Below are 26,189 nucleotides of genomic sequence, written 5' to 3' on the forward strand. Positions count from 1 at the left end.
GCTCATACATACTTAAGTACATAGTTATAACTGTTATTGATATACTGTAATACTCGTAGACGCCCGGGTAACCTCCGCAATACTTTTTTTCTGGCCGCTTCAGGGTCTCCCCTGAAGGCTTTTCGCATTCTTTCTTTTTTTTTTTTTTTTTTTTTTTCAATTAAAAATTTGGGCTCAAGAATGGATGGAGTGGAGCACATGAAAGAGAAAACGTCAACAAAGAGATTGTTCGGTTCGACGCTTTTGGAAGTATATTTGTTCCGCTTTTGCACACCAATAACAAGCGTTTTGAGTGGCTGCATCTGCATTATATTCCTTCCAAAATTTTAGCTTCAGTCTAAGCGACAGCTGTTTTTTTTTTTGTGACGGTTATAAATAGATTTGGGACTTCCATTAGGTTTCCAAACGAATCGCCAAGAACCTTAAAAAAGAAGTGCAAAGAGGTACCGACGAATCCCGTAAAGTAGTGAGACAATACAAGGTTAACATACCCACAAATTCAACTCAAAATGGATGCAGGTATTTCAGCCATGGCTCCACGAAACGGCCAGCCTTCTGCAAGAGCACAATTAAGGAATAATTTACTGAATAGCGATATAGGAAACATTGACATTCGAGAAGAAACTCCCATTTCAGGCCAGGAAAAAAATAGCGGTAACATCAGCAACCAGTCCTTCCCCATGCCACAGCAACAGCCACAGCAACAACAGCAACAGCAATATCAGATCCCCCAACAATACTATCGCAACAATTCCAATGAAGCTCCGATGCCAGTTCCAGTGCAATATCCGCAAATGCCTACGCAAATGCATCCGCAGCAGCAGCAGCAGCAGCAGCAGCAGCAATATGACTTTGGGTACTCCGATCCATCGACGAATGGAATACCAGTAATACAGCATAATTTTCCTAAACCAACACCAAGCAATAATCGGAACAGTACTAATACCAGAAAGTCATCCTCTCTAACTCAAAGTTCATTTTCCAATTTCTTCAAGCATAAACATCAATTTGGTAAGTCCAAGAAAAAAACAAAAGGCGGAGCTGGAGATGGTGACGATGATGACGACGTGATCATGGAAGATTCTACCAGTGCAGACTTAACTTTCAATGATATCCAGACGTTTGGCCACAAAGGTGGCGACAAGTACGGATACGGCGGTGACTCTACACCTATCATCCCCACTTTAGTGACTAAAGATCGCGGGAATATGACTAATACTGAATATAGGAAGTACCTCACGAATCAAAGAAAAATTGCAATGAACGCCATGGCAAAGCAAACCCAAAATGTCGGGGCAGACTCGTTGCCGCCTAGAGCAATGTCTTTGCAAAGTTTCCCGAACGGTAATCCTATGGTGCAAGCTCCCACTCCACATCCGTTATTCCAACCGAACAACACGATGAATCCTAATAACTCAAGGTCAAATTCATTAATGAGTGGGCCTCCTCGACAATTTCAGCAGCAGCAGCAGCAACAAAGAGGACCTCCGTTGAATCAATATAATAACCGACCAGGACAATTTCAGAATCCTTCTCAACCGGTTATGCGTCCTGGCCAACAACCACCTCAACAACCGCGTGCTATGTCATTAACCAATTCGCCAAGATACTCGCCTCAAAATGCTAGACCATTCGTGCCTCAACAGCAGATACCGCAAAGACAGCAACAACTCCAGCAGCAGATACCGCAAAGACAACAACAACAACAACAACAACAACAACAACAGATGTCTCAGAATTACCGTGCAATGTCATTACAAGCTCAAAACTTACCTCAAGGGCCTAACCGAGGGAACCTAATTGACGGTGATCGTAGAGCAATACCTGCTAATCAATCAATAGGTCCATCCTCAATTTCCTCACGAAATAATTCAGCTTATTCAATACCAAATGTAAAAAACAAACCACCAACCGCATCTTCTTCTTCCTCTACTACTTCTACTTCCTCCTTTGTAGATGGTACAGCAGTACCTGATTTGGCAACCCAAAAGTCTTCACCTTTACGGAAGCAAATTAACAACAACCTAGCAATTGAAAACAAGGGCAAGCTAAACGTTTTGCAGTTGTCTGCTCCTCAGCAAGATGAACTAAAGGAAAAGGAAAGAGAATTAGCAGAAATGGAGAACTCCTTACGTGAAAGGGAGCTATTAATAGCGCAAAAAGAAAGGGCAAAAATCGAAACTGAGACCAAGGAATCGAAGGAAACCTTGCGAGAAGAAGACGATTTAAACCTAAGGCCTACAAGTGCACTAGAAACCGGCTTAAGGGACCTTTCATTGGAAGGTGAAAATGCGGTGGCTAATAGGTCGTCTTTAGTCACCTTTTCATCCACATTCAGTGATTCTCCCTCCAAGCAAAAAATTTTTAATGCCAGAACTGGTATGTACAAATTAGAAAATTCTACCGATATTAATGAATACGTTACAGCTCAAGAATTTCCTCCACCTGGACAAAATGATGCCAATACAGATAACGTTGAAGCCAAAACAATGGATGAAAGCAGGTCAGGTTACAATGATAGCAACAGAACTTATTTATTGCAATCTATACCGGAAAGGGACCCAAAAAGAAACATCCCAGTGGGTACTATCAAGCAGGGTCAAGCCAGTAGCCATGACAAAAGACTAAGCAATGTTAACATATCTATGAATCAAGAAAATATTAACAATGACACTTTCCTGTATAGAAAGAACGACCGCGATGGTCACTTATCGGCGGTTTCCTATATGTCCGGCTCCTCTCGTAGATCGTACATATCAAATACACAGCCATTGAATATTGACCCCACTCCAGAACCTGATAATTTCATGCCCAATATGGACGGTTCACCTTTAAAAAGAAGCATTGCTCCAATTGCCAAAATCAATGATAATGATGATGGTGATGATGGTGATGCGAATGATGCTCAAGAAGATTTCAGCTTTGATAATACTCTGGCTAAGTCGTATGAACCATCTTATGCTAAAAGAGAAATTGCTTCTACCACGTTAAACGGTAGAGAAAGCGGTTCTCAGTCCAAGATGATAACTATATCCGGAGAACAATTAAACTTGATAACGGAAAACAAAGAACTGATGAGCGAACTGACTCTTGTCTCCACAGAATTAGCTGAATCGATAAAGAGAGAAACTGAATTGGAGGAGAAAATACGGTTATACGAAACTAATAACTCAACACCGAACTTCGATGACACTTCATGCGTATCCTTTTCTGATTTTGAGAAGGAACTAAGGAAAAAATCTAGTAAAATTGTGCAATTGATTCAGCAACTAAACGATGAGAGATTGAAGAGATTTATTGCGGAGGAACAACTATTACTACAAGAAAATGGCATCAAGCCCAGTTCTATAGAATTGGTGGCAAAGATCGAAAACTTGAACAAACTCATTGACGAAAAGGATTCAGAAATCGAAATGCTTAAAAGCCATCTGCAATAGGGACGTCATGCATAATGTAAATATTACGTAGTCTATCTAACATGTTATATACGTCTAATGTCACTTTACACGTCAAAGAAACTCACTTAGGGCGTTTTTTGAAAAACTTGAAAAAAAAATAAATTTCACAGTTCATAACAGGCAGTTCATAATACACCTAGCAGACAGAACAAGAGAAACATTGCTAATCAAATAGTTTGGCATATACACATAAAGCTACGATTGCATCGCAACCAATTTAGAGATGTTTAACAGGAAAAGAAGAGGAGGTATGTCTAAATCCTATTGTTTTAAGGAAATTTCATTCTGGAAAATATACATCGAGGTCAATCAAGATGAGACTGCCATTTTTTTGTCAATTGGTACGGTGCGCGACAGAAATGTTTACTTTTGTGGCACTGAGAAGAGGAGAAAGTAAGAGTGTTTGCTGGATAAATAACCAGAAATGTGTTTTATTTATTTTACTTTCTTCGCTTTGTTTGTTTTGCATGATAATCAATATTTACCTGATCTATTTAATTGTGAATCCATTTCTTCAAGAACCCGTTCTTTCAAATTTATTCAAATTACTAACATACCCAAATTCAACATCTTTGCATATGATTTTACCTTTAGACTTTGATGAAGAAGAAAATTACCGTGATTTTAGGCCTCGCATGCCTAAGAGACAAAGAATTCCTCCCGTTGTTCAATTATGTAAGGAAATGATGCCCGATATTCGTACTATTGGGGAATCTGTAAAAGCTTTTGAAGACGATATCAAATTCTTAAGTGAAGCCATAATGAATGAATACGGCCATGAAGACTATTTCAATGACGCCTTATTGAGTACTTTTAACGCTGTTGTTGTGGAGCAACCACAAAAGCAAGCTGCCGTTGCTTTGTTAACCATGGTCGTAAATTCAAAAAATAACGTTGCTGGGAAAAGTATCATCAATTACTTTTTCGAAGAGTTACAGAAATGGTGTAAAGAAACATTTAATGAGGAGTTTAACAATACTTCAAATGAAACTGGGCCATGGAATAAGATCAAATTGATTTTAAGATTCTTATCTATTTTGTCACCAATGTTTTTAGTTGATGAACTGATTAATATCTACAAAAATCTATTTGAATTGAGTATTGAATTGAACAACCTAGATCCAAATAACAGAATCCCGGCATCTGAAGCAATTTATACCAATACATTGTTGAACATCCCATATTTGTTCTTTTTCAATAGAACTAATGAAGACTTAAAGGCTAAAGTAGAAGAGCTGCTTTTATACGTTGAACAAAATTATCAAATCAAAACAACAGATATAAATTTATTAAGAGAATACAACGATGAATCTCCATATGAAATGGTAGAGCTTGTTCAGGTTGCCTTGCCAAACGTCAAGAAAGCATTAGTCAATAACATGGAGCAACTGAATGAATTGTTTCCTGATTGGAACCATTTGTTAACTCCTCAAACTGGTGATGAAGGATTTAATGACGCCTTGACGCTTCCAACAGTAGAACAGTTAAAAACTTCGTTACGTCTGGACAAGGGTTTCGGTTCTGTTGATAGCATGTGGAGGACTCCAAGGCATGCTTTCCACGTATACTTACCAAATTCTGCTGGTAACTTTGAAACCGTAGTCTCCATCAATACATATGCTGGCCAATTATTCAACGATATCATTATCGATTTAGTAGAAAGTTTGGAATTTAATAGAAAGGAAGTGGCAAGACAAGTAATAACTTTGGACCTATTCTTTAAAGCCGGTATATTTACCGAACCTGGTGAATCTATTGCTCAATTAATCGCCACTTACGAAGAAAATCCATTAGCTCCTACGTTCAAGATAGAAGATTTGGCTATTGAAACTATTTTAGGTCTTATTTTCAAATTACCTAGTGTTTCCCAACCTTTCGCGTACTTTTACACTCTGTTAGTTGATATCTGCCAAAATTCTCCAAAGGCAATTGCACCTGTTTTTGGTAGAGCATTCAGATTCTTTTATAATCATTTGGATTCATTGGACTTTGAACTAAAATTAAGATACCTGGACTGGTTTTCAATTCAAATGAGTAATTTCAATTTCTCTTGGAAATGGAATGAATGGGAAGAAGACTCCAGTAAATTCGGCAAGTATTTTTATAATCCAAAGGTGAACTTCGCCAAGAATCTGATCCAAAAGGAGCTACGGTTGACTTCAAACTTCTCTGAAGTGGAGGACAGTTTACCACAAGAATTCAAGAAATATCTGGATACTTCTTACATCCCAAGGGACGAATTAGTCAACTATTACCAGTCACTATTTAATGGTTACACCGTGGAAAAAGAATCAATTCGAAAGAACGATTTATATTTCAGACAAGAAGGTGTGCCTATGGAAAATACTGTGCGTAAATTATTAGATTATACACATAAAGCAAATGATTCCAGAGAAATCACTGAACTAGAAAGTATTCTAGAAGAGTTAAAGAATGAGCATGGTTCCATAATTTCCGATTTCAATAAATTTGTCATAATATTATTAGTTCACGCTGTGGCAGATTCTGGTAGTAGGTCTCTATCGCACGCAAACAAGTATATTAATGATTTGAGAGAAGATCTGAAGACCATATTTGACAAGATTGAATTGGATGCTGAAACGAAAGAATACATCATAATTGAAGCTGTTCTGACGTTCTGGAATTCTAATCCTCAAACGGGTTTCCTGGTGGCAGACGCCTTCAAATATGCAGGTTTGATTACTTCCAAAACCATTTTTACATTTATTTTCAACGAGACTGATTTGAAAAATAACGGTTTGGTTGAAGCCACTGCTATCGAAGCTGTCTTTAGAAACTTATCTCAACAAATTTCTGAAGAAAACGAAAGTGGAAATAATTTTGAGTTTGTTTTCGAAAGATTGTGTACAATTGTCAACAACACAACAGATTTATTGGGTGTCACTAATAATGATGAAATTGAAACGCCAAATGTGAACAATGAGATGGATATCGACGATATTGAAGACGACAAGTTAGATTTGAGATGGAAGTATGTTACAGCAATTGGGTTCGTTAAAAGTATATTAAGAAGATATTCCTATGAATACCGTAAACTAGCGGATAAATTCATTAGCGGCATTGACAATGCTATTCCACATGAACCAACAAAGAAAACGGTTTTAAACTGGATACAAGAAACGAGGGAAATCTAAGTAAAATATTGTGTAGCTGTTTTCATCCATACTATTTAAATTTTGTAATGTGTCACATACCTAACGTGGCTTTCCTATATACGAGTTCATATCAGCTTTACATAAAATTATTATCAAAAGTGTACCAACTATGATGAGCCTTCTTGTTAGCCAAAACGGCTTTACAACAACATCTCGTTTGATATTTGTTTGTTCGTTTATGAACAACCTCTATATTCATACTTTTTATATTTTTAGGATTATGATTATTCAAAACATCATTATTGTTATTAAGTATATAGTACAATGTAAATGGTATGCTATGTTATGTTATGCTGTGTTATAATTTTTAATGACGAATTACGCTTCTATAACTGTGAACTTCTGCAAGTTTGTCATTAAGCCCATTACAATCAGAATCGTCTTCAAAAGGATGCTCTTCAGAATTAGGTAAATCTCCACCAGATGAAATATGCCGTGCCACTGTGCTTCTGCTACTCTCTCTAACCAAATGGGTAGGCGGTTCAGGAAAGTAATGCATATCTTCCTGAGCGTATTCGTTTTCATCGAACCGGTTTATTGAATATTTCGATTCATTCGTTCCGCCATTATTTGAACTGGCATTATATTTAAAATTCTGGAAATTTGCAAATGACGTATCCCTTGTTAGTGACACCTCCCCAAAATAAAGACACAGCTCAACAAACAGTATAAATTGGTCTCTTGTGACATCTTTGCCTGAAAATCTTATCGTTTCATACAAGTCAATAAAATCTTTAGCCTTTTGCAATTGAACCTTGTTAGTATTGCGGTTAACAAACTGAGAATTCACCACATCAGCAAAAGTGTCCTCCAGTTTCATCCTAACATCTAGGTTGTTCAGAAACAACCCATGGTATTTCAATCTATCCGTTAGACTTTTTATACAATCAGCATAATTTAGGTATTCTGGAAATAATTTTTCATTTGATGGAAAATCACATCGCTTTGGAGGTTCCAGTCCATCATGGATAACAGGATCCTTTGGTTTTTTTAGCAGAATAGTTAATTCCTTAGACCTTTCCATGTTTTTCAATACTGCTTCTCGACTCGCAAGATGCGGAAGATCAGCTGGTGTGATCGGAATATATCTTCTTGGAATATCCTTTAGACAGCTTTTGTGAAATAGCACTCTTCCAATAATAATAACGATACAAACAACACCAAAAACAACTAAGGCACCAACAACAATAAATGTGTTGAAAGCATTGTTCTCTGATTTAGAAGCCTGTGCAATGGAATCTATAGGCAATACTACTGAAAACCCAATCAAAAGTATCAATGATATAAAGAGGGAACCCTTATACAGCCACGACTTCAGTTTCGCTAGCCCAGACATTTACTGCTGACTACTGACGATCCTACCTCTCAATAGAGCTAAGCCAAAACGATACAGTGAAACGCCTTCTAATAAATTGCAGTGTGTTCTTTTTCACTTCCCACTTAGTTTCTACTCTTGGGTACAATAATCTTTTAGGTAATAACAAACGTTGAAGTATATGTCTTATTCTTACTCAGCTCCAATTCAACATCACCACGGAGAAAGATTTTCTTTGTTTTGCTTTTTTGCTTTCTTTCTTCTACCTTTGTTGTGATGCTTGTTTTTGTAATGCTCTTGTCCTGGCATCAGAAAAACGGCTAAAAAAAGCGTCAACATACTCTTCTTGACGGTTAAAATATCATCCGCAAATACAAGCCAAAAACTTGAAGACAGTTACAGCTGAAAGAGTTTTGATATGCAGTCTGTTACGGTGCCAAGTTATTACGTAAACTGTCAGATTGCATTTCGCCTACATAAAAATCTATAAGATACCATCCTATCTTAACTGTATATAATCATATCGTACCATAACTCTAACGCCTAGTCATCTATAAGCAAGTATTCATCTTGCAGCTTAAACCAGTTGCCTTTGGCTCCATTTGACTTGAACCAAGTATTCAAGGATTGCAAGTAAATTTGATTATTTTCACCAATACAGTTTAAGTGCTTCAAAGTCAGAATAATATCACTGACTCTCATTCCAGTCACAATAGAAAGATCTTCCAAGCTCACTTTATCAAAATGTGCGAGATCTCCTTCAATGAGATGCCAATAGAGTATTCGTGACCAATATTTCAGGTACCCAATCAATCCGAAGGGCGATAACGGCACTTCTGGCCCTGATATAACGCCTTCTAATTGAGATAATTTATATGAGAACTCAATAAGTAATGAGCCTAATCCACGTCTCTGATATGGTGGCAGTGTTAATATGCATGCTAGGTTGTTTTGTTGATACGAAACCAAATCCTTAGAAAAAAACCCCATTGGCTTTGTTGATCCAGTTTCATAAACTACGTAAAACTCGTAATGATCTACTTTAAAGTACATGGATTTGTTGTCTAAAAATAACTTCGTAAAAAGACAAAGACATTGGCAAAACAGTTGATATTTGGATCCTTTCACTCGTCTGATTGTGTATTCGGGGCTCTTGTATTTTATTTTGCCTGGAGCATGTTTCTGAAATGGACAAGCTGCGGCATGTGCTATAAACACTGTCTGATCGTCGGTATATTTAAAACAGTATTCACAAACAAACAGGGTATCTAGCCAGTATTGGTTGTTGGATCCGGAGTGAACCTGACTCCTGGACTCAGAGCATCCTAATCTTTTTGTTTCTGGATCAAAATAAACCGCGCTCCCATACCACGTAGGGAATCTTTTACTCACACCAAACTGAATTTGCCTTATGTTTCTTTCGTTTAATATGCCATATAGCATCTCTTTGCGGTCTTTTTTCAAGTTGACAGAGGACTTATTCTTATCTTTCTCGCCATTTTTTTTTCCTTTAAGTTGTTGTGTACTTGTTATGAGTGATTGGTCTATTGATCCAGCCATTCTTCTTTTTTAAGAAGATACGAAACAAAGGAGAGAAAATCCCAGAAGGCAGTACTATTCGTATTTCAGAAGGAGATGATATCACTGTACTACCTGTTCAGTGCTACATACTCCGCCTTTCTTGGAATTGATCTTTACTAGGTACTAACCATCTCTTTTGATTAACCATCTTGTTATTCTTCAAATTTACGCCCTCAGTATGAAGTGTTTGGGTGTCCTGAAAATTTTCTTTTTGCGATGAGCTAAAATGTAAAAATGCTTGATTCTACTTTCTACAGTATCATTAAAGAGCAGATGTAATGTCTTATCAGAAAATATTCAATTATTCCAAATACTGATAATCATTGTAATAATAACGGAGTGTTTGGAACAGTACAGAGATGGGTACTTATAGAAAGAGGTTCAATGAAAAGGCCAGGTCTGGCCATATGGCTAAACTCAAAGAATTGAAGAGAGTTAGAAATAAGCAATTCACCAGACAGGATGAAAATGAAGAAGAGGTAGAAACACCGGATTCAGATCCATCTCAAAATGAAAAACTAGATGCAAATGTGAATGCGGAAATTCTCAAGCCTCTCACTGAAGAAGAAAAGAAGCTCAAAAAAAGAAAACTACAGGAGTTGTTTACACCAAAAGAATCAAAAGTTTCGAGATTAAAAAAGAAAAGACTAGATAAGTTTATTGATCATCAGTTGAAAAGAGAGGAAAGGAAAACTATCATTGACAAACTTCAAGACTACAAGATAGATACAAGTTTGTTAACAAGTTCTAAAAAACTAGGTGAAGGTAGACAAACTAAAAAGGAAGAGTTCAAAGAAGCGCTAAGTCTAGAACGTCAAGGCAGGGGAAATGAACAAACTGAGGAAATACTGTACGAAGAGTTTGAACCAAAAGCTTGGGATAAGCACGATGAAGAGGAAAGCCACGACGATGATGAAGATGATTTCGAGGATAAATTTGGTAGTATGGTGAAGCCAGAAGACAATACTTCCGAAAAGAACAAACCTTCCAGCTTTATTGACCATAGACCAGCTAAATTCGGTGGTTCCGGTATCGGTTTTGGATTCAGCAACGTAAAGATTGTAAATAAAGAAAACAAAGCTCCAAAGAAGAAGTACAATTGGAGACAGCTTGTAGCGATGGAAGAGCTAAAGAAGCATGGGAAAGATGATGAAATGGATTTTGACACTACATCAGAAGAAGAAGGCGATGATGACGACGCTGAAGGAGAAGAGGAGGAGCAGGAGGAAAGTGAAAGTGAACAGGAAGAAAGCGAAGGTGAACAACATCAAGCGGAACCAGAGGACGCTGATCAAAAGAACCCTGCAAATCAATTCAAAGACTGGGCTAATCAGGAGATCAAAAAAATGGAAGGCAGAGGTCAAGAACTGGTTACTCCTACTTTAAACATCGACTACAAGCCGATAATCAGAGAAGAAGATTTAGATGATGGTCTCAAAGAAACCCATATTCCAATAGACGAGAATTCCACTCGTAAAGCCTTCTATGTCAAAGTCAACAGATCAGACGAAATTCAGAAAACAAGAATGCAGCTACCTGTATTTGGTGAAGAGCATGCAATTATGGAAGCCATTCATCATAACGACGTAGTAATTATCTGTGGTGAAACTGGGTCTGGTAAGACTACTCAGGTTCCGCAATTTTTATATGAAGCCGGTTTTGGTGCTGGGGAATCTCCAGATTATCCAGGAATGGTCGGTATTACACAGCCCAGAAGAGTGGCAGCTGTGTCTATGGCCGGGCGTGTGACCAATGAATTAGGTGACCATGGTAACAAGGTGGCATACCAAATAAGATTCGACTCCACAACGAAGGAAGAGACAAAGATCAAGTTCATGACCGATGGTGTCTTATTACGAGAAATGATGCATGATTTTAAGTTAACTAAATATTCCTCCATTATTATTGATGAAGCGCATGAAAGAAATATAAATACGGATATTTTGATTGGTATGCTGAGCCGTTGTGTTGGGTTAAGGGCTAAAGAGCATAAAGAGAATCCGATCGAACACAAGAAGTTGAAACTTATCATCATGTCAGCTACATTAAGAGTATCAGACTTTAGTGAAAACAAGGCTTTATTTCCAATTGCGCCTCCTGTCTTACAAGTAGACGCAAGACAGTTTCCTGTATCTGTTCATTTCAATCGTAGAACCGCGTTCAATTACGCAGAAGAGGCTTTTAAAAAGACCTGTAAGATCCACCAGAAGCTTCCACCTGGTGCTATATTGGTATTTTTAACTGGCCAACAAGAAATCACACATATGGTAAAAAGGCTGAGAAAAGAATTTCCATTCAAAAAGAATTCTAAGCACAGTAAAGAATTAGAAACCGCCATTTCAAAAGTGGGTATTAGTTCGAAGACAACCGATTTAGAAGCTGAGGATATAGACTTTAGTGTCCAAGTCATTGATGAGGATAAATTTAAGAGTTCAATTGAGTACGAAGAAGGCGAAAACGAGGAAGAAGAGGAAGAGGAAGAAGAAGGGTTTGAAGAGACATTGGCTGAAGGTCAAACAGCAAATGATCCCCTTTACGTGCTTCCACTTTATTCTCTTTTGTCAACTAAGGAACAAATGAGAGTGTTTCAACAGCCTCCGAAAGGTTCTAGACTCTGTATCGTGGCAACAAACGTTGCAGAAACCTCGTTAACCATTCCTGGAGTGAGATATGTTGTTGATTGTGGGAGATGTAAGGAACGTAAATTTAATGAATCGAATGGCGTTCAAAGTTTTGAAGTTGCTTGGGTAAGTAAAGCGAGTGCCAATCAAAGAAGTGGTAGAGCGGGTCGTACCGGGCCTGGTCATTGTTATCGTTTATATTCTTCTGCTGTTTTTGAACAGGATTTCGAACAATTTTCCAAACCCGAAATTTTAAGAATGCCTGTGGAGAGCATCGTTTTACAAATGAAAAGTATGGCCATTCATAACATCGTCAACTTTCCATTCCCAACTCCTCCAGACAGAGGGGCTCTTTCTAAAGCCGTGCAATTGCTACAATATCTCGGAGCGCTTGACAATAAAGAAAAGATCAGCGAAGACGGTAAGAAGATGAGTCTCTTCCCACTTTCGCCCAGATTTTCGAAGATGTTGCTTGTTTCTGATGAAAAAGCCTGCCTCCCTTACATTGTTGCTATTGTTAGTGCATTGTCAGTGGGAGATCCTTTTATCAATGAGTTCGAATTAGGAATAAACGAAATTTCTAGAAAACCAAAAGAAAATGAGGACATAGATGAAAATGATAAAAAACCAGATGAACCCATACCAGATATGGACCCCGAAGTTAAAAAGGAATTGCGTAGCAAATTTTACAAAAGCAGGGCACAGTTTAGTAAGTTAGACAAATACAGTGATATATTCCGTTTGCTAAGTGTTGTAAGTGCGATGGATTATATTCCAAGGGAACAAAAAGAAATATTCATGAAGAAAAATTTCTTGAGAGGTAAATTGATGGAAGAAATAGTCAAATTGAGGAAACAATTGATGTACATAATTAAGTCTAACACATCCAAAGAAAATATTGCTGTAGTAATAAGAAATGAAGACTTAAAGAGTGACATTCCTAGCGCCATCCAAATAAAATTATTGAAACAAATGATTTGCTCAGGTTTTGTCGATCATGTTGCCATAAGAGCAGATGCTCTATTTCCGGATGATGCTACGATAACGAACAGGACCACCATGATTAACATTCCGTACATCCCCGTTTTGTCTACAAGGACACCCAATATCGAGGACTGCTTCGTCTATATCCACCCGACCTCGATCTTGAATAACCTGGGAGAAATGCCCCCAAAATACATGCTTTATCATTCATTGCACTTAGGTGGAAATAACAAGACAAGAATGAACACCTTGTGTGATATCGCAAGTACGCCATTAGCAAATATTGCAAGGAAGGGTCTTCTCTTGACGTACAGTAAACCTTTAACTGGCCAAGGTTTGAAGACAATAAACTTATCACCCACGGAGCGTTACTGTTATGTGGTCCCTAGGTTTGGATCTACAGTGAACAATGATATCAAGATTGGCTGGGATCTGAATCCTATAGCAGTGCACCAAAAGAAGCAAAACGGCCAATGGACAGTCGTCAATTTTATTACTAGGAAAAACTTTCAAAGCGCCACAAGCGAAAATAAGATTGAGAAATAATGCCCTGGTGTCATTGCACAATTGCATCATTATATAATAACATAAGAAGAACAGTAGACATACTGTATTTATAAAAAAATGACCAATATACGTTGGTCTTAGTTGATACAGCTGATTTTGGCCGTATTATGTCATTTTTTACGCAATACACACTTCGTACGGGAGCGTTTTTTTCTACTGAATAGAATTAAGAATAGGTTTTATATACAGTGAACAGAAACTCATCGAGTAACTACGAGACGAACGTTAGGTCTGTTATATTATATATACCCACCAAAAAGCGTGTACAATGGAACACAGGTATAACGTGTTTAATGACACTCCGCGAGGGGACCATTGGATGGGCCATTCTGCGTCAGAATCACCATATCCATCATATAGTGGCCGTCCCAATGTTAACACAACACGACGTTTTCAATATAATGACGGTGAACCTAACAAAGAAAATCCAGTTTTACGTTCAAGCGAATTTGAAAATGCAGAAAATACCAATTTGAGGGATGAAAAACCTAGGATATTCAAGCGTGACAGCAAAGACCGCTACACCAGTGAAGATGACAGAAAGGTCGGTTTTACTTCATTGCCCCTGATATCCACCGACGTTTTAGAGATTTCCAAACAAAGGACTCTTGCAGTGGTGTTGTTTTTAATAATTCAATGCTACAAAATATATGATTTGATAATATTAAAATCTGGCTTACCAATACCTGGTTTATTGTTCAAGAACTATCGATTTAATTTCATATCCAAATACTTCATTGTGGATTCCTTATTTTTGTATATTTTACCATCCTTTAATATTCCTAGACTGACTTTTAAGCCATGGATGGTGTATCTCCAGGTCTTAACGATGACAGCATTGAGTGTTTTTATATCAAGTGATCATGAATTTGTTCTTATTTCATTGATTGTGACAACCTGGAGAAAATTCTATACAAAGGAATTGAGCGTAACAGGCTCATCCATCAATCATCGTCGTATTGTTGACTCTTCCGCCCATTTTAAGGGTGCTCTGACAATTAAGATCCTGCCCGAAAATACCGCTATGTTCAACCCTTTACATGAATCATTTTGTTTGCCAATGGATACCAGTCTTTTCAAAGTTAACTCCGTTAACATTCCTATAAGAATAAACTCAACTGAAGAAATAGATCTCATTGAATTAGAATACAGAGATCTTTATACAAATGCAGTAGAACAGCGTTCCTTAACCAAGAAAGACTTCAAAGTCATCAATAACCCCAAGACCCTTCTGAAGAAAGATGATTCGATCTTAAAACCTCATACAAACGATTTTGAGGAGGATAGCACTATTCGTTATTTGAGTTTAACGCTTCAGGATATTGGATTTTATCAAATTAAAAAAATTGTTGATTCTAAAAAGCTAAATTTAAAGATTTACCAATCACACCTAATTATTCCACACTGTCCAATTGCTTCAATTACGGGAACGGGGGGCAATGATAGATGTATAGGTGACTCGGATAATGTTTCCCTTGAGATTCAAGGTGTGCCTCCTATGAAGCTGGCATACTCTAAGATCGTTAACGGTCAAACTTTTTCCTTTGTAGACTCTAGTTTACAACCAGAATACTTCGAATCACCCTTACAATCAAGTAAACCGAGACAAAGTTTCACCCAAGATGAATTAAATGATTTGCAATGGGGTAGAAATCAACCTGTTAATATTGATTTAGACTCCTCAATTACACAAGACGGTAAATACGCATATATGGTTGATAAACTGATTGATGGTTTAGGAAATGTGATGGACTTCACAAGTTTTCCAGAAGATCTGAAGAAACATCATGGTTTATCCTATAATTTTAATGTTCATGGAATTCCACGTGTGGCGCTAGAAGAAAGATTTGATTCTAAGTCACCCACAAAAAGATCGATTGCCATAGTATTGGAAGAAAGCAAAAACTGGGGTTCAGACATTCCATATGTTGTTAGCTTATCATATGCAGACACACAAGACAAATCGAAAAAGGAAATGAATGTCACCACGGAAATGTTGACTAAAGTGTTTCAGGCCGATCTTCCAGGTACTTACAATTTAGAATATATTGAATCCAAGTTTTGTCCTGGTGTAATCGTTGGAAAATCAAGTGTTCTGGTGACAATGCCAGTCGCACCAAATATGGAGGTTAAATCATCACCAATTTTGGACCAATGTGTAGGACAGGTAGGTTTAAATTTTGAGTTGTCATTTACCGGTGCTCCACCCTACTATTATAATACTAAAATTTATAAGCTTGAAAACGGCGAAAGAAAACTATATGATGCAAAAAGATATACTTCTGAAGGCACCAGAAATCACTTCAGTTACAGTCCATCCAGAGAAGGTAACTATGAAATCGTATTTGACAACGTTTCTAATAAACTATTTACAGAACCTATCAAATTGGAGCCTGTTAAAGATTATACTTTCAAAACTTCAATGAGAGTGAAACCAAGCGCAGCATTAAAATTACATCATGACTTAAAGCTTTGCTTAGGCGATTATAGCAACATTCCTGTGGCACTAAAAGGCCAAGGTCCTTTCGCATTGACATATGAAATTATAGAAACGTTTTCAAGTAGAAGAAAAACTTTTCAAATTGAAGATATTAAAACTAATGAATATGTCATTAAAACTCCTGACTTCACTACCGGTGGTGACTATATTTTATCTTTGGTTTCTATCAAGGATTCTTCTGGTTGTTTAGTAGGCCTCAGCCAACCAGATGCCAGAATAAAAGTAAGAAGAGATATTCCATCGGCAACGTTTAATTTCTTCGAGTCTATTAAGGAATCCAGAATCAAGCACGGCTCTGTGACCGAAATACCCCTCAAATTAAGTGGAGAAGGACCATTTACTGTTAAAATTAGACACATGGATTACGATGGAAACGCTCTGGAAGAGTTTGAAAATAAATTCCAAAACAGTTACAAACCGGCCTTGAAAGTGACTAAAGAAGGGCTGTACCAGTTAGTTGATATTCGTGACTCAAGTTGTCAAGGTAAAATAACTAACGAGAATAGCACGTTTAAAGTATCTTTCTTAGAGAAACCAAGTTTCGCTATCCAAGATAACCATCGTATTACTAGATTGACAAATAATTTATTCGCTAAAGAAGAAGTATGTCAAGGAATGGAAGGCACTGTTGATTTGGCGTTATATGGCTCGCCCCCATTCATATTGGAATACGATTTGATGGCTCCTAATGGTCACATTTTCACAAAAAAAATTCAAGTAACTACCAAATATGCTTCTTTAAAACTACCTAATCAAGTTCCTGGAGAATATATAACCACTATTAAGGCCATTTACGATGGCAACTATGGCGAAACTGATAGGCATTTTGAAGAGTACCTACCAGAACTTGTAATTAAGCAGACAGTACATCCTATTCCTGATGTTACTTTTGCTGATGGGGGTAAAACCTTACGCGCGTGTGCTGCCAACTTAGACCAGATCTCATTTTCAGAACCAATTAATTTGAAATTTTTGCAAGGTGAAAGTCCATTTTCAATTACATTTAGCGTTTATCACGAGAGTACAAGTAGAACAGATCAATATACCATCGGAGAAATTGACTCGGAAAACTTTTTGTTCGAAAAGCTATACGAAGGCATGAAATTAGGTAACCATGCAATAAGTATTGACTCTGTCGTTGATGCAAATGGATGCATAAACAATGTTATAACTGGATCAAGTAACCAAATTTTCGTTTCCATTACTGATGCGCCAAAGATCCACTTATTAGATCCTTCCAACGAATATTGTGTGGGTGACTATGTGGCATATCAATTAAATGGTGTAGCTCCATTTATGGTAAAATATGACTTCAATGGCGTTCCTTTGAAATCTAAGGAGCGCAGCTCCCAATTTATTAGATTGGCGTCTGAGCCAGGTGTCATATCCATCAATTCATTACAAGATTCATCATCACAATGCATAGTCGATTTTACGAACCCTGGTCTGAAAAGTGAATTTAATGATTTATCATTAACTATACACCCAATTCCTTCAGTCACTGTATCTCAAGGGAATTACATTACTGAGGACATTCGAGAAGGTGACCAGGCTGAAGTGATATTTTCACTTGAAGGTACACCACCATTCTGCTTAACTTATGTAAGGACAGAAGAAACAGATGGTAAACATGGCAAGAAAAGATCCCAGGTTGTTGAAACGCACAAGGTCACTGATATATATTCTAATGAATACAAGGTAGTCACAAGCTTGCAAGGTACCTACGAAGCGATTGAAATTACAGATGCTTATTGCTTTGCCAAAAATGATCTCTTCTTCAATAACTGAATATAACAAAAGTAAGGCGGAAATTTCGTCTGTCATAATGTCAATGTACAATCTTAATGTATAATATATCTCTGTACATCAATAGTAAAACACTACAATTAAAAAAGTGAAAGGCCAGCTTCAAGGAGTGCCTATTTCTCTTCATATAAGATGTGGCTTACTCGATATGATAATTTTGATTTGTTGCACCTAGCCAACTTAAAGTAGTGTAGCAAAAAAAAAAAAAAAAAACTTTAATCAAATCTACTGCCGTACAGCAAATAATACTGAAGGTGGCTTTTCGAATCATAAATCAGGTTACTTTGATGACGTATCCAAAAAGAATACCCTTAAATGCATGGTCTGATGCCCTGAAGGCAGCCAAACCACTAATTATTACTTTTGATGCGTACAATACGTTGTACGCTACAAAACTGCCGGTAATGGAACAATATTGTATAGTTGGACATAAATACGGTATCAAAGCCAACCCTTTGACGTTAACTAAGAACTTCCCGCATGTCTTCAAGAAACTAAAAGAAAACTATCCTCAGTATGGAAAATTTTCTAATATTGGGCCTGAAGAATGGTGGTCCAGTTTGATAAAGAATGTTTTTGCACCAATCGAAATTCCCGATGAGATGGTGAGTGAAATATTGCTGCGGTTTGAGGGTTTTGATTCATATTTTGTTTATCCAGATTTGATCAATTTCTTGAAGAATGTAAAGGCAAGATACCCTAATATTATTCTAGGAATAATAAGCAATACTGATCCAATCTTTTACAAATTACTGAAAAACATTGGGTTGTATGAAACATTCGCCGATAATATTTATTTATCATATGAGCTTGACCTGGCAAAACCTGATAAGGCCATATTTGAATATGCATTCAACGATATTATAGATAAGCGTCCTGATTTGCTGAAGGTGTACTCTAAGGAAGAAATTTGCCAGCACTGTTTCCACATCGGAGATGAACTAAAAAACGATCTTGAAGGTGCAGAAGGTGCCGGTTGGACTGGAATTCTGTTGGATAGAAATGACAAATACGGATATCTATCGGAGTCACTTGACAAGACTGTCAGAGATGAGTATAAGCTATCACTTGACAAAATAGATAACCATTCTATAAAGACTTGGGAAACAAGTAGCAAACAAACAGACACTATACAGTTGAATAAAAAAAAATATGTTGTTTCAAACCTTGAGGTTTTAGAAGAGCTATTTCCTTAAATACTGTGTTGTTTTCATCGATACACACATATATAGAGATTTTCTATGTCGTCAATATAATCTATTGTGTTGGAACAGGTTTACTTTTTAATAGTTTACAGTGTGTAAATGTTTTAATTATATATATATAGAGTTTAAACACTGATTGTTTTCCAGACGTTTAAGCCGTCAGTACCGGTACTTACCAAACAACCTGGAATTTGCTTGTGCCATTTAACATCCTTAACTTCCCTTTGCCAGTGAACAAATAATAACTGGGGTGGGATGTCTTGTAGCTCCTTTGTTTCAGCCGCCTGTTGCTTAATTTCTTCATCATCAGCTTCTACGGATAAATCCCACAAGGTTACGGTGTTATCTTCTGAACCCACCGCAACAATAGATTCATCCAATGGGTTAAATGCAATAGAAGTAATGGCACCCTTATGGAAGTCATACTGAGCGACTGGTTGAACGGTGTCGGCATTGCTTGGTGTAAACTGTCTCAAATCCCAGACTCCCCAAGTACCATTATCATCACCGCTTGCAAGCAAATAGCCAATTTTGTCACTCCAACTTATAACATTTACATCGGTATTAGAGGCTTTGACAGAGATGGCTGGCTTATGTTTCTTTGATCTTGTGTCCCAAATCCTTATATATCCGTCACAAGCAGCTGTCGCAAAAACGGTGGATTCTGTCCGAGACCACTGAATGTCTTCTATAGATTCATTGTTCGAAACGGTAAATGGTTGTTTATCAGTCACCCATCTGGAAGTGTGTCTTTGTGTGAGATAAATTTGACCTGAGCAATCACCTGATAATAAAGCGCCAGTCTTGATCAATGGTGACCAGTCTAACCCATAGCCTTCAACATTCCCATGATTTTTGACAGTATGAATAGGTCTTTTAGCGGACTTTGGGATTTGATAACCTGGTGTAGAGAAAGCTTTACTTTGTGCGGCTAAATCATATATATAAACATCTCCATTTTCACTCATTGTGGCAGTTAATACCTCTTGATTAGAAGCGGCAAACGGAGAAACTTTTAGTCTATTAGTTGTATCTCTTAATGGTATGTTTTCATTCTCAATTATTGGATCCACGTCTTCTTCGTCTTCTCCTTCTTCATCATCTTCTTCTTCATTATCATCTTTTAAAAGAGTTTTTGTTAAGTTGGAAAGAGCTAAAACCATCAGTTCGTTTTCCTTTTTTCTCGATGATTGAGTCGCTGTAGTTAATAAAATAGACTGCGGATAGTTTCTACGTTCAGTACCTAACGTATCCGGAATTACATCCAATGTCAAACATGGCCATGGCATGTTAACATTATGTAGCATTTCATAAACAGTAGGATCGGCCTCGAGAACTTCATCCGGACCTAGGGGGCGAGACTTGTGGGGCAAGTATAGTTCTTGGATCTTCTCTTCGTTGCCTTCAGATTGGTCTTTCTGCACTAAAGTTTCAGCTTGTTCTTGCCTTTTTTTGAGGTCGTCTTCGTCATTGATTTCATCATCTCCATCAATTTCAATGATCTCACCATCACTATCGAACTCATCACTCAATTGTTCTTCCAGCTCGTCCATGGGAGCATCTTGCTCTCCTGATGGAGCAACAGCAGGGACTGAATGAGAATCAGTCTTAGCGGAGACAACTCTCTCTTGCTCATCAATATCAATAGACCTTTTTGACATTATGACGTTGCTTGCGTATATGGCCAAGAAACTAGCAACTCGTGAGATGACTATTTACTTATATTCCCAGGAAATTCATTCCCTTTACAAAAATGGTCATCTCATCGCTAAATCGAATTATATTTTAGTTTCCATTACCGTTCGCTGAGAGAAAAAAATTTTCACGGCTCGAATGAAAAAAAGAAACGTGACAATGAAAACAATAAGGGATGCTCGTCGTATTTTGATATATATATGCAGAACATATAGAATATATTAAGCTGTTAAAGGACTATCATCGAGAAAGCCGTCGTCATGTTGTTTGCTCTTCTTCTTTTGATTCTTTTTCGCTAACTTCCTTTGCTTTTCTTCCCCAATAAGATTCTGTCTATTAGACTCTATAAGTTTGACAAAAAAGTCACCATTTTTGGTTTTCTTTGCCTCATTAAGTGTGGCCTCTACATTATCGAATAGTTCTACCCTCGTTTTGGTTAACCTATTCAGTGTTTTGTTATCTCTTGTTCCGCATTCTATTTTCCTGCATTGCCTCAGAGATTTAAACGATACTTCACCAGGATTCATAGCCTTATTTTTTCTTAGGTTGTGCCATGGAGTTATTAGGATAGCGCATTGAGGCATTTTATTTCCTTGAATAGATTCAGATTTGCATAGCTGTAAGCAGTCATGTATTACTTCTTGCGGTACATCATCGATTGTTTTTTCGTTTTCATGTAGCTTTAGATAAATATGGCCGCTCGAATACTTATCAGCATGAAACCAAACATAATTCAACTCTTTGTAACTCCATTTGATTAATAGGTCGTTTTCAAATTTGTCCCTACCGGTAATAATTTGGTAGGGTATTGAATACTCCGTTGGTTTTGATTCGTAAAAATAAACCATGCTTACCAAAAGTTGTGTTCGAATGAAAGCTAGGGAGTTTAGTGGTATTTATTAGTCTGTGTTAAGAGTAGCGGCCAAATTCTGGTTATTGTGGTGCTTGTTCGATCCTTTTGCCGTTTTTAGCGTTATTCTCTTATTGCTTTTTCCAAAATTTCTCTGTATTCCACTTCATCTGATTTTATTTTTTGAAGGAATTGTAACACTACACATTTTTGGAAAACTGAAATTTTCAACCAAAACATAATATTCGTCTTGATGCATAGATCAAACTCAATTCAGGTGGGTTCAAAATGCTACCGAGAGATTCACCGTATTTATGTTACAGTTACGCATAAATCAATCTTACGTCCTCAAAAATAGAATTCATCTGTAGTTTTTGAAAAGTGTTATATTTTGTCTGAATTAATAGTAACCTCGAGTTGGGCGGCTAACTTATAAAAGGCAAAAAAAAATAGTTGTCAACAAACAACTAAACCAAAAGAAAGACCAAAATAAAGAACAATAGAAATGTACGAGTACTGTTCAGTTATAATCAAGAAATATTCTAGATACACGATTCCCTCTCTCGCCCCAAAAGGGTTCAGTTCCGTTCTTGAACCCCCTCATATAGACAAATGGCAGCATCTTTCCGTTAACTGTACTCTCCAATTCAAGGTTTTATTAGAGGATTCCGGACAAGTTGCTCTCCAAGTTATTCTTAATAACTCGACTTTTTTGGAACATATTCGGCTGCCGCTAGGGAGCAATCATGATTCGATACAATTCTCATGCAAATGCCCTATAATTTCCTGTAAATATATATCTGAAGAGTTTGGACCCAAAGTGTTGAAAAGGTTCCAGATAAACTTATCAAATGAAATGGATTTCAACCGAATTGTCATTTCTTTGAAAAATTTAAGCTTTATTGTGAAGACCGCCAAAACCTCCATTGCTCGAAACACAATGATAAACCAGACATCAGATTTCAGTAACAGTAAAAAAGGTAATTTTAATGAAAACAATAATGCTGGCACTTACAGAAACTCCAGTGTGCAGTTTCAGACACAGAATATGGTCATGGATTTCAGTCAAATTTATCAGGAAAAGTGCGCAAGGGAACTAAATAACTGTTCAAATATCACATTTCCAATGACTAACCTTCCTATGACACAGCAAAATTTTCCAACACCAGAGGCAAATGTAGAGCATTTTTCACAAGACCTTAACACGCCATCGGCTACACAAACCATTCCAATTGCACCAGAACCATTAAGTGTAAAACTTTTGGAAGCTTCTCCACCTTTATCGAATAAATCAAGACATTCTCCTACTACAAAGAAAGAAAACAGGAATACAGCTATCTCTTTTGATCTACCTTCAAAAAAAGGCGCTATCTTGCATAATGGTAATGATACATTGAATGTGGCTGATTTACCGAAGAAAAGGCAGAGCACAGAAGACCTGGTACAAATTCGAAGCTCTGCTAATGTAGTTACAACCCTAGGAACAACATGCAATCTGGTAAAAAAGAACGCGACAAAGCAAAATAAGGAAAAGGTCGATAATAAGTTAAGTGACTCCCAAAACGTAGCGCATACAAACGAATACCAGAAAAAGAAAGAAATTCCTTTATGTGGCCCAATTAATGGATTGGAGACAAAATCGACCTTGATCCAAGAAGAAATGATGGCTGCAAAAAAGACTAGCAGAGATCCGCCAAGAAAAATATCTAAGCGGCTAATAAAAGAAAAGTTAAAGGACGAAGAGTTTATGAAATGGGTATGTACGAAGATTTGAGAAAAGCACAGCTATCTTTCTCTATCACAAGACAGAATACTAACTAAGACAATATCGAATATTAAAAAGGTAAATAAGGTTGAGAGAGTACTCAGCAAAATGTTCGAAAAGTGAACCCTTTTTTTGAGATTCTCTTTAACACTAGCCACGAAGCAGAATGAAAAAGAGAATCCGAGCCTCCGGCCATATCGCTGAGCAAGAGAAAGCTCGTTTAAATAAAGCTTCATCAAAAAAAATCAAACATCTAAATAGATGAACACAGAAATTTCCGATATAAAAGGTCATTGAAGGTGTTTTGAAGTCGAGGCTGAAATAAAGAAAGAGTAGCAAAACAACATGTCATTGAAAGATAGCTATCTAGAGCTCGAGTCAAAATTAATAAAAAAATTACAAGAATTACCATATGTTCATCAGTTTGTCCACGATCGAATAAGCGGTAGAATCACTCTTTTTTTAATGGTAGTCGGTACGCTTGCATTTTTCAACGAACTTTATATAACCATTGAGATGAGTCTTTTACAAAAAAATACATCCGAGGAACTAGAGCGCGGAAGAATCGATGAAGGTTTAAAGCTTCACAGGATGCTAGTCAGTGATGAATATCACGGTAAAGAGTACAAAGACGAAAAAAGCGGGATTGTCATTGAAGAGTTTGAGGACCGCGATAAGTTTTTTGCGAAGCCTGTGTTCGTTTCAGAGCTAGATGTGAATTGTAATGTTATTGTAGGTGGCAAAGAAATTTTGTCCACTCCATTGAAATTCCATGTGGAGTTTTCACCAGAAGATTACGAAAATGAAAAAAGACCGGAATTTGGAACTAGTCTGCATGTGTTAAGACTAAGATTGTATCATTATTTTAAAGATTGTGAAATATACCGTGATCTGATTAGGGATAAAGGTATTGATGAGACAAGAAAGTTCACAATTTCCAACGGTGTTAAAATCTACAACCACAAAGATGAACTACTGCCATTGAATATTGATGATGTTCAGTTGTGTTTTCTGAAGATCGATACGGGAAATACGATAAAATGTGAGTTTGTATTATGAGAGAGATTCGAAAAAAAAAAGGGAATTTAGATTAGTTTAATGCGTATATACTTTATGTATGTTAATTTTCCATCCTAGGCACGCCTATTTGGTTGCGGTGAAGCTGGTTTTCGCACCAGGACCACAGTTTCATTATTTGCGTCAATCTTGGTTCATAGGGGAATTCAGAAGAGGAGTAGTTGTTGAACTGCAAGTTCTTTGTCTTTGTGTTCGAAGCAGCGTTGGCGGTTAACAATTCGGACGCTTGGTTCCAGTAGTTTTTGTTTTCCAAATTCTTGAAGGTGGTCGCGCTTGTGTTTGTTCCATGGTTGGTGTCTTGGTGGTTTAACCAAACCGAATTGCTGGTAGCGGTCGTGTCGCTGCTTGCCATTTTGTCGCTGATGGGTTGGTCGGAAGAGATGTAATTTATTTTCGTGCCATTTGAACCATTGATGAGGTTGTTGTTGTACACGGTGAAGTTCTGCGTGATGATTTTCTTGTCGGAGTTTAAAAGATCGGGGAACTTCGAGTTGTTGTTATGGATCTCGAATTGGATCTTCGGGTGAATGAATTTGAGCAGTTTCTCGTTGACCAAGTTTGCAATCTTGGCCCTTAAGGTTATCGAGTACAGATTCTGTAACGACTTGGGGAGTTTGATGCTGCTGCTATCGACGGAATCGGATAAAGGGAAAAGCAGCAGAGTCATTGCCAGTTCTAGTTCCTGCATTTTTTTGATGCTGGACGAGGCCTTTATGGCGAGTTTCTTTTGGGAGTACTGGATGAGATTGAGGATGAAATCGTTCGAGTCTTCGGCGCCACTCTTTTGTTCGTGGTGACTTCTTATCATCTCGATCAGGTTCAGCAGCAGCAGTTTGAAATGCAAGTCCCCGTCTATATCGAACTGCTGCTGCTGCTGCCCGTTTCCCGTACTGCCCGCATCGCTTTCCGTGGCGTTGAAAGTCTCCTCCAGCACCTCCAGCCCGAATATCGAGTTTATCTCGTCCATCGCCTTGTTAATGTGTCCCAGCTTGATGAGATGTTTGATGTGGAAGCGCTCTTTGATCTTGTACAGGTCGTTGAAGAGCGCAATATCCTTATTGTTGCGTATGAACCCGAGCTCCTTGGCCATCCTGATGCTCGAGTCCTCGTAGGCCATCGAGACAAAGTAGTTCAGCAGAAGCCGCGGCAGCGTGGGCTCAATCGGCATGGTCTGTACGCTAGAGAACCCCTCGTCCCCGGCTCCGGAACCAGCACCAGCACCGGCACCGCCGGTGCTGTCAGGCTGGATCTTCAGCGGATAGTGAATGGTCTTGTTCGCGTACAACTCGCCCATGGACGAGTACTTCGCCACCTGCTCCTTCCACTCCTCCCTGGTGAAGCACTTCTTCCCGTAGGTACACTCCTTCGCCGCGGCCCCGTCCTTCTTGGTGTTGCCACCAGAACTGCGGTTGGCACCATCGTTGCTCAGCGTAGAAATAGTCATTTAACTTGCGATGAAACAGAAAACCTTCCTTTGTTCGCTCGCTTCCTCTTTCACCTAACTACCCCTTGATTCCCCAGGCTTTCAGATCGCGATCGCGATCGCTTGTTCTTAAAAGCAACGATGCTGCACGTGCAAAATATCCCCT

At 37.8% G+C, this 26,189-nt stretch overlaps 11 protein-coding genes across 11 annotated transcripts; 6 read left to right on the top strand and 5 right to left on the bottom strand.

Moving 5' to 3' along the window:
* Nucleotides 1-509: 509 nt before the first annotated feature.
* On the top strand, nucleotides 510-3,437 carry EPO1 (Epo1p; the record flags this gene model as incomplete). The annotated part of the gene is made up of 1 exon (XM_018367245.1): nucleotides 510-3,437. The coding sequence occupies one exon, from the start codon at nucleotides 510-512 to the stop codon at nucleotides 3,435-3,437; it is 2,928 nt and encodes a 975-aa protein (XP_018220179.1).
* A 244-nt stretch (nucleotides 3,438-3,681) lies between these two features.
* Nucleotides 3,682-6,613, top strand: STO1 (Sto1p; the record flags this gene model as incomplete). The annotated part of the gene is made up of 2 exons (XM_018367246.1): nucleotides 3,682-3,706; nucleotides 4,053-6,613. 2 exons carry the CDS (start codon nucleotides 3,682-3,684, stop codon nucleotides 6,611-6,613), a joined length of 2,586 nt encoding a protein of 861 aa, XP_018220180.1.
* A 328-nt stretch (nucleotides 6,614-6,941) lies between these two features.
* DLT1 (Dlt1p) lies at nucleotides 6,942-7,970 on the bottom strand (the record flags this gene model as incomplete). Its single annotated transcript, XM_018367247.1, has 1 exon — nucleotides 6,942-7,970. The coding sequence occupies one exon, from the start codon at nucleotides 7,968-7,970 to the stop codon at nucleotides 6,942-6,944; it is 1,029 nt and encodes a 342-aa protein (XP_018220181.1).
* A 522-nt stretch (nucleotides 7,971-8,492) lies between these two features.
* Nucleotides 8,493-9,509, bottom strand: SAS2 (histone acetyltransferase; the record flags this gene model as incomplete). The annotated part of the gene is made up of 1 exon (XM_018367248.1): nucleotides 8,493-9,509. One exon carries the CDS (start codon nucleotides 9,507-9,509, stop codon nucleotides 8,493-8,495), a length of 1,017 nt encoding a protein of 338 aa, XP_018220182.1.
* A 380-nt stretch (nucleotides 9,510-9,889) lies between these two features.
* ECM16 (ATP-dependent RNA helicase ECM16) lies at nucleotides 9,890-13,681 on the top strand (the record flags this gene model as incomplete). The annotated part of the gene is made up of 1 exon (XM_018367249.1): nucleotides 9,890-13,681. One exon carries the CDS (start codon nucleotides 9,890-9,892, stop codon nucleotides 13,679-13,681), a length of 3,792 nt encoding a protein of 1,263 aa, XP_018220183.1.
* A 289-nt stretch (nucleotides 13,682-13,970) lies between these two features.
* Nucleotides 13,971-17,990, top strand: POM152 (Pom152p; the record flags this gene model as incomplete). The annotated part of the gene is made up of 1 exon (XM_018367250.1): nucleotides 13,971-17,990. The coding sequence occupies one exon, from the start codon at nucleotides 13,971-13,973 to the stop codon at nucleotides 17,988-17,990; it is 4,020 nt and encodes a 1,339-aa protein (XP_018220184.1).
* A 305-nt stretch (nucleotides 17,991-18,295) lies between these two features.
* DPI35 (Dpi35p) lies at nucleotides 18,296-19,204 on the top strand (the record flags this gene model as incomplete). The annotated part of the gene is made up of 1 exon (XM_018367251.1): nucleotides 18,296-19,204. The coding sequence occupies one exon, from the start codon at nucleotides 18,296-18,298 to the stop codon at nucleotides 19,202-19,204; it is 909 nt and encodes a 302-aa protein (XP_018220185.1).
* Nucleotides 19,205-19,338: 134 nt separating this feature from the next.
* RRB1 (ribosome biosynthesis protein RRB1) lies at nucleotides 19,339-20,874 on the bottom strand (the record flags this gene model as incomplete). Its single annotated transcript, XM_018367252.1, has 1 exon — nucleotides 19,339-20,874. The coding sequence occupies one exon, from the start codon at nucleotides 20,872-20,874 to the stop codon at nucleotides 19,339-19,341; it is 1,536 nt and encodes a 511-aa protein (XP_018220186.1).
* Nucleotides 20,875-21,129: 255 nt separating this feature from the next.
* On the bottom strand, nucleotides 21,130-21,756 carry JLP2 (Jlp2p; the record flags this gene model as incomplete). Its single annotated transcript, XM_018367253.1, has 1 exon — nucleotides 21,130-21,756. The coding sequence occupies one exon, from the start codon at nucleotides 21,754-21,756 to the stop codon at nucleotides 21,130-21,132; it is 627 nt and encodes a 208-aa protein (XP_018220187.1).
* Nucleotides 21,757-23,868: 2,112 nt separating this feature from the next.
* Nucleotides 23,869-24,582, top strand: ERG29 (Erg29p; the record flags this gene model as incomplete). The annotated part of the gene is made up of 1 exon (XM_018367254.1): nucleotides 23,869-24,582. One exon carries the CDS (start codon nucleotides 23,869-23,871, stop codon nucleotides 24,580-24,582), a length of 714 nt encoding a protein of 237 aa, XP_018220188.1.
* Nucleotides 24,583-24,643: 61 nt separating this feature from the next.
* On the bottom strand, nucleotides 24,644-26,044 carry GID8 (glucose-induced degradation complex subunit GID8; the record flags this gene model as incomplete). Its single annotated transcript, XM_018367255.1, has 1 exon — nucleotides 24,644-26,044. One exon carries the CDS (start codon nucleotides 26,042-26,044, stop codon nucleotides 24,644-24,646), a length of 1,401 nt encoding a protein of 466 aa, XP_018220189.1.
* Between the last annotated feature and the right edge of the window lie 145 nt (nucleotides 26,045-26,189).

The sequence above is a fragment of the Saccharomyces eubayanus genome, chromosome XIII (genome assembly GCF_001298625.1).
Source record: "Saccharomyces eubayanus strain FM1318 chromosome XIII, whole genome shotgun sequence".
Lineage (NCBI taxonomy): Eukaryota > Fungi > Ascomycota > Saccharomycetes > Saccharomycetales > Saccharomycetaceae > Saccharomyces > Saccharomyces eubayanus.